Raw genomic sequence first — 14,977 nt, 5'->3', positions numbered from 1 at the left:
CATTAACCATCAGATGACAGGGACGGTGAAGAACGGGCCGACTTATGAGAGAAGTGCTGAAGGACTGACCAGCCGCGGCTTCCCTCCCACGTCACTGTTTACGTCACACGCTGAGCTACACGTTTTGTTCCTTGCTTACGCCCCCCATTGCCCCAAAAAAGGCGCATTCTGTATAAACAAAAGTAGGCAAGCGGCATTTCACTGCACTCCTCGATTTTGTTTTTATACTGCCAATGCTGAAAAAAGACTGCAGCCAACGAAACAGGCCGCAGTGTAACATTGTTATTTTTGTCACTGACAGGCTCAGATTGTAATTACAGGTATCTGACATTATGGAAGGGATCCCTACAGAGATAGACGTTTTTGCTGAAGAGTGAGATCCTTTATGTTTAACTATGATAAGCCAGGAAAACACTATTGCCAAGGCCACCACACACTTTTTAAGAATTAGTAATGTTACCATCATAAAACACACTTCATTAAAAGGTGACACACAAAACAGTCTTTTTTACTCTTCCAACAATCGCCAACTCTGGTTGAAATGAACCCTTAATTCACCTAGTTAGATGTGGAAATACGCTGGCTCTATACAGTAGTGATTTCGAGCCTGTTTCTGGTTAAAGAAAAAAATCTTACTCTTTAATAAAAAGGCCTTCCTCTGTAAGGATCCTTTCCATGATGTTGTCAGACACTTAACACAATAATCTGAGCCTGTAAATGAGAAACAAGCACTTTTAGTGGACATAAACCGAAAGTGCACAAATGCCCCATGTGGTTATATTGCAACCTGTTTCGCCGCTGTTGGCTGCAGTGCTTTTCACTCAATACTGGACCAGTTTCAAAACTTGTTCTTCCCATTAGACAAGTAAACACTAAAACATGGGACATTGGGTCCAAGTTTAAAAAATACATGTTACCCTTTAAGGCTCCTGATTGGCTTAATGCTGTGTGCAAAATATTCATTACTATTCATTCATTATTGCACATTTACAAGTGACAGCTGATGTCCTACAAATAATTCACATTTATACAATTAAAAAAAACATTTTGACTATGTGAGCAGAGCAGCAGAGAAATGCTGTCAATTTGGACAGTAAATATTGAACTGTCTGCAAAAGTACACAAGCTGACAAAACCATGAAAGCCAGAGGTGCATTATAGTCCACCAGGACAGAAAAACAAATAAAGGTGCATCATACAAAACCCTCAGGCAGAAAATTTGCACTCTATGAAAAAAAACAAACACCCTCTAGACAAACACAGATATACAACAAAGTAAAATTTAATAAAATGCTATAATACATAATTGGAGCATTCATTCATTTTCCAAGCGTACAAATGTTGCCGACGCGCTCCCGTAAAATTTTATTAACTTACAGTTCATGTAGAAGCCTGCAAATGGCTAGCAAAATTTCACATTTTAGCGACCTGACAAGAATTTAAGATTAGCTAGATGAAAGATTGCAGTATAACACGGCAGACAGTGCTGTGACAACTGATATGAGAGAAAAATACCGCAGCCTCCTTTTGATTCAAGCACAGATAAAATAGACGAGGTCAAATTAATCATTGCCTTGATTGCAGCAAATTTAAAACCAGAAATCTCCTACCCAAGCCAAATCCATGCTCTGTTTAAGGACAATATGCATTTACCTCGTGAGTCATGTTTGCTATAAAGGTTTGATTAGACTATTCAATCCACCAAAGCTTCAGGCAGAGGTACAGGTGCTAGCAGCGAGAAATAAATCAGGGCAGTGAAGCGTCTGTTTAGAGAAACTGTGTGAATGAAGGGAAAAATCTTCATTCACCACTTGGATTGTTCCTGGATCATACAGATCTTCAGTTGCCCTGAAATTAAAACCAGCGTTTAAGTTTACCCTGTGTGTATTTAAACACAATCAAAAATAGGACTGGATGGGAGGAAGCATTGTGTTCAAGGCAACCTGGCCTGTTAAAGCCTAAATGAAGTTAGGTGCTTCATGTTGGTTATATCAAATCATCCATTGCTGTCAGACTGAGTGCAGAGTTGGTGCAGGGCCTTGAAGGAAATCGGTTCGGTGTCCAGGGTGACCGTTTATGCCTCTACTCCCTCTAACTCGGGGGGCAGAGGAGATTTCGGGTGCTTGCTCTCAAAGTGTTGCTTGAAGGTTTTTGGGTCAGGCATCTGGGACTGCAGGAAGGGAAAACACATGCAGCAAATATGATGTTATAGTTTGGGGAAATATCAAATGATCAAAAGATTTCATACAATTCCAAAAAGAGGACCAAATGGCAGCAGAATTAAATGGAAAGAAAAAGCTTTTTCCCATCCTGAGTCGGGTTTTGGCTTGTGGGTTGTCAGAGTTGATACATACACACCTTGCACACCGAGCAGGTGAACACCAACGCTGCCTTGGCTGCCGTCTTTTGATCATGCCCCTTGGCCTTCTTCATCTCCGCCTGTCTCTTGGCATTTTTCTGCTGAGACTGAAGCTTCTGATGCCCACGTGCCATTCTGGCAAAGCCTATAGGGAAGGAAGCAAGGACAAAGAACTTACTGTTTACTGATACACATCAGTGTTGTGGACATACTTTTTTTTATCATTGCTGATACACATCTACCATAAACAAGTCAGTTAGTGAAAGCCCATTAATAGTTCTTTTTGTGCTTAGAGATAAGGATGCATAATACCATGTTTACTGTGATAGCAAAGGTCAAGTAATGGTGACAGAGATCATCACAAATTTTGGTCTATGAGACAGGCAATTCTCTCATTATTTTACATTTGTCGTCTGCAGGGCTAAACTCTAGGACTTTCTTACAGGCAGCTGGAAGTTAAGTGGATATACACACTGTAAAAGGAAAGCAAAGAACCAACATCTGCTGGTCAGCCATGGTCAGACAAAAGTAAACAAGATAACGCTTCGATTTAACCTGAACTGACATGCAGGTGCTTCTGCTGAATCACAGGCAGGGCTATAAAACCCTGACATACAAAAGAGTAGGAGGAATTCATGTCATGAAAGACATTCAAGGCATGGGAAACTAGTGACTGTAAACAGGCCGATACCAGGAAGCAAGTATGCCAAGTATAATTGTGTTGTATGAAGTGAACCTGTTTCCAGGTTTTAAATCTGCAAAGGTAACAAATCTGTTTCTTGGAACAGGGCCAGGTTTGGCAGGTTATGTTGCTGCAGATTTACGTGCAGATGGCATGTTTGAGAAAGCAGTATCAGGGAGGGAAACAAGTTCTCTCCTGCCCTCGCAGCCATTTAAATAGGGATGTTTGCTGGGCGTTGGGGTAAACCAGTTCCTCCGGTTCAGCCCAATTTCATCTGATGGCGCTTTCGCGAAGATCCTTCCCTGATAAAGGTCTAGGTGGATGAAGTTAAATGCATAAGTACTGTGCCTCTGTCTCATTACATAACTATAATGATGTCCCCTATTAAAAATCAGGTTTATAGCCTTGGTGTTGTTTGATGCATAAAAACATATTAAAAGGAAATACGAGGCAAACATCTGCAACCATAAAATCTGTTAAAGGTCCCCAGGGCAAAACGTACCTCTGAGCCCCAAGATTTGACACAAGGACCTCATAATAGGTATCAACTGCACAGATCTTTCTTGATTGTTGTCGTGCTTTGCCTTACATTTATTCCTTGAACAATGTTTATTGTATGTTTAAAGCATGCACCATAAACCAAGTGAGTGAAAACCTGCTTGACAATGAATACTTCCTGACTCTAATGCAGTAGTACCCACCTTAAAGCCCCTGACAGTTTATAAAGTTGGGTGGTGCATGCTCCCAAATTACCACAATCTAACTAAGAGGCTTTCAAGGCCCCTGGAGGTCTAGGAACTTTGGGTGGTTGCCCATTTCGCCCCTTTGGTAATCCAGCCTTGCTTATTGGCAGCTTCTATAAATAGTATGCTTCAGCTATGCATTCAGTGGTAACTAGCGTTGGTTAGCTTACGAAACATTTGGCAAGCCTGTGAGGCTGATCTGTATCAACACCATATATAAGCTAGCTGATTTAAAACCACGTTTATTTGGTGCTTAGAGCTTGAAGGATGTGATGTTATGACGTGATATTTCATTATTAAAATGTAGGAACAATGAGAGAATACAGACAGAATTAGCATGTTAACTGTTAGCTACTGTTTGTGTCTGAGATTTCATACCCTCCCCTTCTCTCTGACTACTGCTCGGGCAAAGTCCTCCTGTGAGCTCCTTGAGACACAACAGTGAAGATACCACACCACAGCACACATGGCTCCTTGTCATCGAGGTGACACCACTTTGTTTCTCCTTGCCTTAGCCGAGCTGTTAGCTGGAGCTCTAATGTAGGTTAGCCTACATGCTAACGATAGCCCAAGCTCACTCCGGCTATCTCGTTAGCTTCTCGGCTAACCTTGAACTGAACATTTCCTTCGGCCTGTGGGTAACATTAACCAGACAAATATCAGCGACATGTTTTAGATTCAAATGTTTTAAAGGGGCACTAATTCTTACCTCTTAAAGATAACAGTACGTGTCGTTTGCTGGATACACACACAAACACAAGCGTGACAGCTGCTCAGCTCCCAGACAGCTGAAGGCTATTGCCGCGTTCAAAGACACTCGAGAAAATCGGTTTTAATATTAAACACCTACTTGCGTGGGTAAAACATTGTATACATGTGAAGCTTAAAGGGTGAATAAAAGCAACATATGCTAGAGGGAATGTATTTTCTTTTGTCAGACACGTTACTGTCGCCATGTGTAGAAAATAAAGTAACTAATCCAAGGGGGTAAGCACCGAAATTCGTAGGGATGAAGCCATTTTTACGATTATAACGTGATTCCTGAACGCACTGTTTTTTTTAAAGAACTTTATTCAACAATACAACGTACAACAAACGTCACGCGTAAAACCAGAATACAACAATAAATGAGGGATAAAAACATAAATTACAATGAAAGATGAGTGACATTCTACAAAAGCTGAAAATAAAAAAAATACAATAACAAGAAAAGATGGACAGAGGGTTGTGGACCTAAGGATTTCTGCTCAAAAGTCAGGAATTTCCCCAATAAAATAAATGAACAACATAGTTCAGAGACCTTATCATCACAGTAACAAATTATATATCTAATAGTGAAACAATGAGAGACATTTGTGGTACTGAAAACATGAGAACTTATATCAGACCAAAATTTTATTGTTATTCTACACTATAAGAATGAATGGATTGAGGTTTCATCAGCATGTCACCCACTGAGTGATTGTAGTCACCAGGTTGCAGACACATGACGTTGGCAATGTCGCCCCTCTATGGCAGAGTTTGGTTAGTACACATCCACATACACTGCTGTCAGGATAGGAGAATCTGGTTTTCTTAAAATATTAGCAGTTGGAGGCTGTGGTTAATTCACTGCTTTATTCTTAATAGCTTTGTCATCATTATTGCATGATTATCTGAAGGCCTATAAAATGTACCTCCAGACACAGGCTCCTGTTATTTCTGTTTTTCTTTTCTTTTTTTGTGAGTTAGGAGATGGAAGAAGATTTCCTGTAGTTTGTGTCATAAATATTCGCACATCTATGGGGCTGGGAAAGTGTGCTTGCAATTAAAAGAGCCCCTGAGAAAGAGATTTGGGCAATAATAACCCTTTTATCATTTGATTATGATTTTTTTAGTAGAATGAAGTTGTGTTCCCGTGTCACGGGTCTGTATCATTTGCTTTTTGCACCTCAGTCTATGTTATTGCTGGTTTGACTACTACACTAAACACTATAAATCTATAACTGGCATCGTGCATATGCAGGGGACCAAAGTTCTTTGCATCATATATCAATTTTTAAAGATGAGTGTTTCAGAAAAAGTGAGGCTCTGTTCCCCAGAGCAACACTAGGGGGCAGGTACGTCAGACCACTGTATGCTGGAGTGTTGTGTGGGAGGATTAAGTTGCTGTGCCACCAGCATCCCCAACATGTGCACACAGGCTTAACCTAGTAGTAAGAATGGCTGTAATGCTACAAAAGTTAATTTCTCAACACAAGAATCTCAAATACATTTACTGCATGCACTGCTAGCCCGTTAAGGTCTGACTTGACTGTCTCACATTTATTCAAATCTATTTTTAATCACAGTTGAATAAATAATGTAGCCGAATGATTTGCACAGACCATGATGTGGTTCATGGGACTGCATCAGATATTCATCTCTCCTATTTGTGACTTTGTTTTGGGAACAGTGGAGCCGTTCACCTCCGTTTTGCATTTGACTGAATGCCGCTAACATGTAAATCAACTGCAACTCCAGTGGTGGAAACAAAGACTCATATGTTATCCCGGTCACATCAACATGTCAGTGTGAAAAGAAGGTCATAAATCGTAGATTTTATTGATCCAGTTGTGAGTTGCATTGATGTATTTGTCTATAATAGGAAGAATACGTCAGTCAAATCAGTGTGTGTCTATTTTTATTCACTAACAGTCATGGTAGCACTCACTCCTGGTGGAAGTCTTCCCAGTAGTAAGGTGTCATGACTTTCTTGGGAGAAATTTTATCATTGTGAGAAAAGTCTCCAGCCTGCCATTGTGTCCCCCCCTCATCATAAGAAAAGAGAGACAGCCTTTTGTGAAGGGGGGGAAATATCTCTCAAGAGAGAAGGATGTGATTATGCTTTCAGAAGGGGGCAAAAAGTAAAAAGAAAGAAGAGTGAAAAAAAAAGACAAAAGCCACACATTGCTCATGTTCCCCCCACCCTGGAGCTTGTTGTGCAGGGACTTGCTAGCTTAGGTTTGGGGTGAGGTTGTCCAGCCTTAGGGCCTGTGTGAAAACAAATCTTCCAGGTGTCAGCTATTCAATGGTGGAAGAGAATATTATCTGGCTGTCCATTGTATGTATGAATAAGCAGGGGTTTGCCGCAGACAGCCTGAGATTTTTTTCCCTTTTGGGTCCTTTCCTTCCGCCACAAGGGCTTTCAGGTTCACTTTCGGCTCAGCCAAGTTGTTGTTAAAGGATCCTTTTATTGTAAATTATCTTTTGCAGTTTCTGGTTTGTGTTTCTCACTGCATGACCACATATCCAGGATCAGCTAGTTTTCAAGAGAGGGTTAACCAGGGTCGAGGGAGAACATTTTTTTAAAAGATGCGTTTCAGGGTAGAAGAACTTGTCTGGCAACAAAACACACAGAGAGGGAGAAACAGTGGCTGTCAGGAGTGTGACCTCCGTGTTTCTCTGGAGGCTGTTGAGGGAAGAGGAAGTTGGATTTCATCTTCCCTATTGGCCACTTCCTCTCCCTGCTCCCTTCTCTTGTTTTTCCCCCTCCAAACCAACAGGTTTTGCCACAGTCCACTGTTGTTGCAACACCATGACATGTCACAATGCTGCCAGACCAGTTGGGCTGTACACAAGCCGTGACACAGTCACAACACGTCCACATGCAGGTAACTTTCACTGCTACCTTCAGAAGCCTCGTACCACGTGACTTGACTGACAGATATAGCACACACAGCTCTGTTCTTAAAGGGTGGGTCTATCATTTTGGTAATTCTATTTATTTATTAGGTTTTTATATCATTCTGTAGCTTTTGTTCCCAGTAGTATCCCTAATGTATTCAAATCCAAACATTCAAATTCAGGTTGAAGTCTGTATGTTGTACCATCAAAATGCTATTTGCCCTTTTCTGACCTGACACAAGTGTCTGCATGATGACATTCATGGGTGGATTATGAGACAATGGGCCCCTGGGCACAGATATGGAAAGGACCATGGAGCCCCCTGACACTTTGGACCCCTTGACCTATTACCACCTAACTGGCATGGAAGCTAGGCAGTGTACTGCTTTGGACATGACGTTGGTTTGGATTGAAAAGTCACACAATAACACAAACTAACTGATCTAGGCAGTAGTAGACTAAGAACTCCCATGTTCTGTGAGGTAAAAATTAATGTTTTTGTCAAACAAGTCTGGTGGCTTTGAATAGAGCAATAAATGTCTACAGTTTTCTGTCTGAAAAGGCTGTCTGGCAGCATGGTAAGGCAGTGAAAATATTCTAAATATAGCATACACACAAACTGATATTAATTGTTTTAGGTGGTCCTTCTTGCTGTGCTTTTGGCTAACACATGGGTGCATGCACACCAGGATAGAAAAATTTCACACCTTTATTTGATTCGGTTCACTTTCGCACTGCACTTTTTAAAGTAGACTAAACCGCCTGGACAACGTCACACAGTTACAACTGCTCTGTTGGGGGCGGTATTGCCCGAAACGACCACTGACCAGGAAGAAAAAAAGCATGAGGAAGAAGAAAACCCGGTGCATCGATTGGTCAGGACCGAAAACTGAAATCCATCCCCTTCAGCCAGCTTGGTCACCACAAAAACAATGGAGCAATAGTCCTCTGACCATATATCTATAAGCCCCTGCACCTCCTCACTACTCCACGTCTGCCCATGCAACATTTTCCAAGTTTTCTTTTTTTACCTCTGCTTCTCCTGGGTTTGTGCTGTTGGCTTTGTTTGTTTTTTTTCCTACCCAAAACTGTGCTCTATGTCACTTCCTCTCTCTGGTTCACTTCCTCTCTTTGGTTCCCTGAATGGTCCATTTGCATTTCCCACTGTAAGCGAACCGCACCAGGGTTCACTTGCAAGTAAATCGAGACCCCCAGTTTTTAAAGGCCCAGTGTGTAAAATGGGTTGAAAACAGTGACATCAGTGGTCAAATTCTAGATTGCAGGGCTCACTCGCTCACCCCTCCCGTCGGGTAAATGACAGCGGCCTCGTAGGGACAAAAAGCCTTGTGCAGACACAAGTTTTTCAGGAGTAGGTCTATCTAGCGATGAGGTGAATATTTATTTAGAAATCTAAACCATGTTAAGATATTGTTATGAATCCCTCACGAGCAGGAGACCAGAGTAGCGTTCGGGAAAAAGGCCTGTTTATTTGAGCACTCCAAAAACTCTGGTAACACTCCAGGGGGTAAAAGACTCCGTCCCAAACTCTGACTCTTCTAGCGTAACACACACACTTCATACACACATACTCACTTACAGTACCTAGCGGGTACCCCCTCCCCTCTCTGCTCCACCAATCTCCAGCCCGCACACTAACTGACAGCGTAGCCGGTAAACAGAGCTCAGCTGTTTATTTAGCCTAGCAGTATCTCCGGACTATAGTAGCTGCAATGGACGACTTTGAACGCGATTTTGAAGAGTTTCTTGTAGCGGACACAGACCCAGAGCCATACCTGTTTGAGCCGGAGCATACAGATGAGGAACTCCATGTGCTGGATGCTGAGCGGGCAAGAAGAGAGGCTGAATCCTCCGCTCCCATTTTGCTGCACAGAATGGGATTCGGTGCTACTGCTACCATCGCTGGGGAGATATATCATCAGGAGGAAAAGCACCGCAGAGAGTGCATCACAAGGAGTGAAGTTGCGTCTGCGTCCTCGCAGATGACGGTTCGGGTTCATTCTCTCCTGTTGTGTGGTAAGTGTGGTCCATTCGCGATCTTTATAACTAAAAAAACTTTTCACTACTCTCTATCGACGAACTACTAACACTCTCTGCTGTTTCCTCCTCCTTCTTCCTTCCTTCGGCTGTCTTCGTTGGTTTATTTATACACATGAAACGCGTTCTCTGGCTGGCTGGATTGTCCGCTCGGTCTGCCGTACATACATGGCGGCGCAAGATGGCGAACTCTCTAAAGCAAGGCCCTTGCTATATATATATAAAAGCATAATTATAAGGCTACGAAAACCAAACGAATTTTATTTTATAGCGATTATACACTTATATAAACATATTAATGGGTAGAATATTCAGATTCAGATTCAGATTTGACAATAAACCATGCCAAATATTACACACGGGCCCTTTAAGCGGACCAGGGGTCGCTCCATTCCAATCAAATCGAACTATTCGCGGAAGCGGACCAAGGTTCATTTAAAGTGGACCAAATAGCGCCAGTGTGAATGCGTCCTAAGTGTCTGCTTCTCCAAACTTGGAGTGTTCTGACTGCTGTCTACCCCAGATAACACACTGTTTATGGAGTATGAAGTACCGCATACAGGCCCACTTTAAAAAAAAATCAGAACTATCTCCTACTAATAGCGCTCTAACCATGTCACTACTTTTTGCTGACAGCTGAGCGGGCATTTCCATTTGAAAAATGCAGATGGAGTCGACCTACAAAGTGTATTTTGGCAAAGAAAAGTTATAAAATCCCAAATGAAACCACCAAACATCCCACATGAATGTATCTCCGTAGGGGAGAAAGTTAAAACCAAACTTAATGGTACAAAGCAAGAACTTTTTTGCAATGCAAATGTATTTCTTCATTGGTTTATTAAAACTGACCCTGAGATGCCCCAAGAAATCACATCAAGAGGGCAAACCATGCCTCCAGGGGGAAGAAGTTAATTTCTTACCTCAACACACACACAGACACACACACACACACACACACACACACACACACACACACACACACACACACACACCTCTACACGCAGAGCGCAACTGAAGGAGAGGCGAGGTCTGGGGTCGAGCAGACATAAGCCGGGCAGACAGAGGCTGATTGTGAAGGTGGTGACAGCGCTCACTAACCACACCAACAGCAGCAGCTCTGCACCAACTGTGGCTGTTAGTGAACGGAGTCAACAGCATCGGATCGGATGTCAGTTTTAACACAGATGTCATGGAATCTGGTGGAGACATAATGCTTTGTAGGATATCCTAAACTCCTAAAATTAAACAATATTTATTTGTGGCTCCTCTTGAGTTACAAGCAGATCCAGTTTTTTTTTTCAAGTGAACATAGTGTTTTACAAGAAAAAAGAATTTATGTAACAGAAATACATCTTTCATCCTTATCTCTTTAACCACTGGGTGACCAGTGATCAGTTTAATTGCACACAAAGAGATGACAGATTTGAGGAGTTGATGACCCACACACCTTACAAAGACACTTAATTTTGCTTTTTCCTCTGTTTTGTCATCTATCTACATAAATAAAGGGATATTTACCTTTATTTACCAGTTTAAATGAGCCTGTCAATCTGCCCAGATACCATTATTCCCCTTCTCTTGTCATCTCCTGCTTATCTTCCACTTCCTCCATCCCACCCTCCTGTTTTCCTCCCTGCTGCCCACCTGGAGAACGACACACACCGCCCCACGACTCTCCATCTGTGTCTCAGCTGTGAGTTTCTGTACTCAAACACATCCACTCTGACACCTAATCCTGGCCAAGTCCAGACAAGCTGCTTCTCCCTGCGAAAAAACTCCAGGTATGTAGGATACACCTTTCACCTCTCTCACAGAGTGGGACACACACACACACACACACACACACACACACACACACACACACACAGACGAAGGTATTCTGTGGCTCTTGGCCCCTGACTCTCCTGTCTTGCTCATCTCATGCCTGCATGTGGCGGCTTGTACGGTAGCCTTCGCACTATTTCAACTGTCATACCGCCACATGGCAGACATTCCAGCTGTGAGAAGTCATGCAGGGAGATATACACTGATAAGAGAAAAGCTTATACATAACCATTATGTTAATGAAGTCATGCAAAACTCATTTCTGACTTCGTTTTCTGAATAGAGTTAATGCCCCTGACATGTAAAAGCCCCCTCTTGCATGTTTGGTGTCTCTTAGTGGTAGTTTTGCATCTCATTGTGGTAGTTTTACATCTCTTTGTGTCTTTTAATGATAGTTTTGTATCTCTTTATGGCTGTCTTTGCAGCTGTTATGTGCTTCTTTTGGTAGTTTTATGTCTTTTTGTAGCTGGGTCACATGTTTTGTAGTTGTTTTTGTCTCTCTCTATAGTCCATTTGAATCTCTTTATGGTAGTTTGCGTCTCTTTTTTGACATTGCATCTTTTTTCATGGTAGTTTTGCATCTATTTGTAGTCATTCTGTGTCTCTTAGTCGTAATTTGGCTTGTGTTTTGTTGTTTTAGTTCTATTTGTAGTCGTATGCCTCTTAATGGTAGTTTTGCATCTGTTTGTAGTCCTGGTGTGTCTCTTCATGGTAGTTTTGTGTCTGTTTGTAGTCATTGTAATTCTCTTTGTGGTAGTTTTGCATCTCTTTGTAGTCATTATGTGTCTCTTTGTAGTAGTTTTGCATCTCTTTGTAGTCATTATGTGTCTTTGTAGTAGTTTTGCATCTCTTTGTAGTCCTTGTGTGTCTCTTCATGATAGTTTTGTGTTTGTTTGTAGTCACTGTATGGATCTTTGTGGTAGTTTTGCATCTCTTTGAAGTCATTGTAATTCTCTTTGTGGTAGTTTTGCATCTCTTCGTAGTCATTTTGTGTCTCTTCATGATAGTTTTGCATCTCTTTGTAATCATTGTGTGTCTCTTCATGATAGTTTTGCATCTCTTTGTAGTCCTTGTGTGTCTCTTCATGGTAGTTTTGCATCTCTTTGTAGTCCTTGTGTGTCTCTTCATGGTAGTTTTATGTCTGTTTGTAGTCACTGTGTGGATCTTTGTGGTAGTTTTGCATCTCTTTGAAGTCATTGTAATTCTCTTTGTGGTAGTTTTGCATCTCTTTGAAGTCATTGTAATTCTCTTTGTGGTAGTTTTGCATCTCTTCGTAGTCATTTTGTGTCTCTTCATGATAGTTTTGCATCTGTTTGTAGTCATTGTGTGTCTCTTTGTAGTGGTTTTGCATCTGTTTGTAGTCACTGTGTGTCTCTTTGTAGTAGTTTTGCATCTCTTTGTAGTCCTTGTGTGTCCCTTCGTGGTGGTTTTGCATTCCTTTGTAACCATTGTGTGTCTCTTTGTGGTAGTTTTGCATCTGTTTGTAATCACTGTGTGTCCCTTTGTAGTAGTTCTGTGTAGGTTTTGTGCATGTCTTTAAGGTAATCTAGTGTGTGTTTTTTTTGTTTATCTTGCATCTCTTTAAGGCACTTTTGCGTCTCTTTGTGGTCAATGTGTGTCTTATTGTGGTACTTTTGTGTCTCTTTGTACTCATCTTGCATCTCTTTGTACTCATTTGTCATGTCGTTTTGGTTGTAATGCATCTGTCTTGCAGTTGTTTTGCATCTCTTTGTAATTGTTTGATTGACTTTGCAACATTAAATGTTAACACTAATTCCAAACAGACAGCCCTGACAGACACCAGGGCAATACATCCATGTATATGGGAATAAATGGTAATAAAGCCGGACAGAAATATGCCGGAAATACATCAGCTATTCATCTTTTTTTCTCTCATGCTTTAAATGAGTTTTGTTGCCTCTCTCAGTCTGTTATTCATCTCTCTGTCTGTGTGGTGTTAGAAGAAAAGGACCCCACCCGTATTTATCTAGCAGCGCCATTCAAACATACGGAGAGAGCTCAGTAAAGGCCCAGGTGCTCTGTAAAACAAATTAGACAAGGGAGGATAGGAGTGATCACACACGCAAACACAAGCTTGCTCTTGACACACACATACACACACACACCACTGACGGTTTAACTGAATATGAAATGTACTTTTTAGATTTCCATATAAGAGTGCCTGAAGGCATTCATAAGCAAAAGGCTCATATTTTGTCATGCAAACACCGTCTAAGGACATCAACACTGTTTGGAAATTGCATCACAGCTGCTTCTGAAAATCGAATTGAGGGGGTGTTTATCTTTTCTGCATTATTTGTGTGCAACTCTGCAGCAGTGGTGGAAGAAATGCTGAGACCTTTTACAGCAGTAAATGTAGTGGGATTGAAAGTACATTGTCTCCATCTGAAATGAAGTGGAGTAGAGGAGTGGCAGAAGAATACTTGGATTCTTTAAATATGTAAAAGTACCAATAACATATGATCCACACCAGTATGAGACAGCATTTATTAGCTACTGGACCATTTAAAGTATCTGATGGAATAAGTGCTGAGGTCTTTTACAGCTGTCAGGCAAATGTACTAGAACTAAACGTACATTGTTAAATTGTCCCTCTCAATATTTAAAACATTTGTCCCCAGGGACGTAGCACCAAATTCTGGGCCCTGTGCACAAGTTTTCTGTGTGGGCCCCCCCACCCTTCCTCTCTTGATCCATGTCTCCCTCCTGCACCTTTTGAAATATTTTTTACAGTGTCAGTTTGCTTCCTTTCCCTTTCCTTTGATCTTTCCTTTCTTTCTCGGAACCCTTGATTTCCCTCTCTTGGGGAAAAACATGACAGTGTACATCGTCTCAAGCTGCAACTAGAGATGAATCCTAATGCAGGGGTGGATTAAACCATTTCGTGCCTGTAAGAGTGTCAGTTTATTTAACCAATCTGAATTTAGTTATGGCCAAAATTACTTAGAAAGCCACTGCTGCAAGGACACCGCCCCGCACATGGGACGCCCACTTCACCCATTAGGCCACTGAATGCCCCAGCGGACTCATATTTTGACAATATTACACATTAAATTGATGCAGAAAAGTCACATATCAGTGCGTAAAAGTTAAAAAAGTTCAGGTGGAGGACCCTCAGCCAATGTCAAAACAAAACCTACGCCTTGTGTCACAGTATGATTTTCCATTGTGATAATAAAATCTTCTATCAACAACATTACTTAAAACAACAACAAAACAAGGACTATTTAGGGTCAGTGGTCACAAATTGTTGTGCCACACCTCAGCTGTCCTTCAGCATTGTTTGAGACACACACATTCACACACACACAGATGCGGGGTAATCCCAAACACTGGGGTCTCCTCATACAATAGCTTCATTAAGGGGACAATGGCATTGTGTCAGCTAATGACAGGGCTCCTCCCTGCCTTCTGTCTGCTCTGAGATTACCTGAAACACACACACTCACAGAAAAGTCATGAAAATTCAGAGGGGGGAAAAGGTTAAATGTAGAAAACCTGTGGGGGTGTGTCAGTGTGTGAGGCTTTTTTTTTTTTAAATCAAATTTTCTAGAATAAAATATAATCTCAAGTATTTTGTTTTTGTGTTTTGAGTATGCAATTAAAAAGACACATGATTTTAAAAACAAAATGAAGGAAAACACAAAG

At 41.4% G+C, this 14,977-nt stretch overlaps 1 protein-coding gene across 1 annotated transcript; it reads right to left on the bottom strand.

The window, feature by feature from the left end:
• Positions 1–1,266: 1,266 nt before the first annotated feature.
• On the bottom strand, positions 1,267–4,628 carry znf706 (zinc finger protein 706). The gene is made up of 3 exons (XM_033636461.2): positions 4,494–4,628; positions 2,359–2,504; positions 1,267–2,170 (listed from the first exon to the last, which is right to left on the bottom strand). The coding sequence occupies exons 2-3, from the start codon at positions 2,491–2,493 to the stop codon at positions 2,075–2,077; spliced, it is 231 nt and encodes a 76-aa protein (XP_033492352.1). The 5' UTR covers positions 2,494–2,504; positions 4,494–4,628; the 3' UTR covers positions 1,267–2,074.
• Positions 4,629–14,977: the final 10,349 nt, after the last annotated feature.

This window comes from Epinephelus lanceolatus, chromosome 16 (genome assembly GCF_041903045.1).
Source record: "Epinephelus lanceolatus isolate andai-2023 chromosome 16, ASM4190304v1, whole genome shotgun sequence".
Lineage (NCBI taxonomy): Eukaryota > Metazoa > Chordata > Actinopteri > Perciformes > Serranidae > Epinephelus > Epinephelus lanceolatus.
Note: the sequence above shows the minus strand (reverse complement) of the source record. Positions and strands in the feature narration are given on the sequence as shown.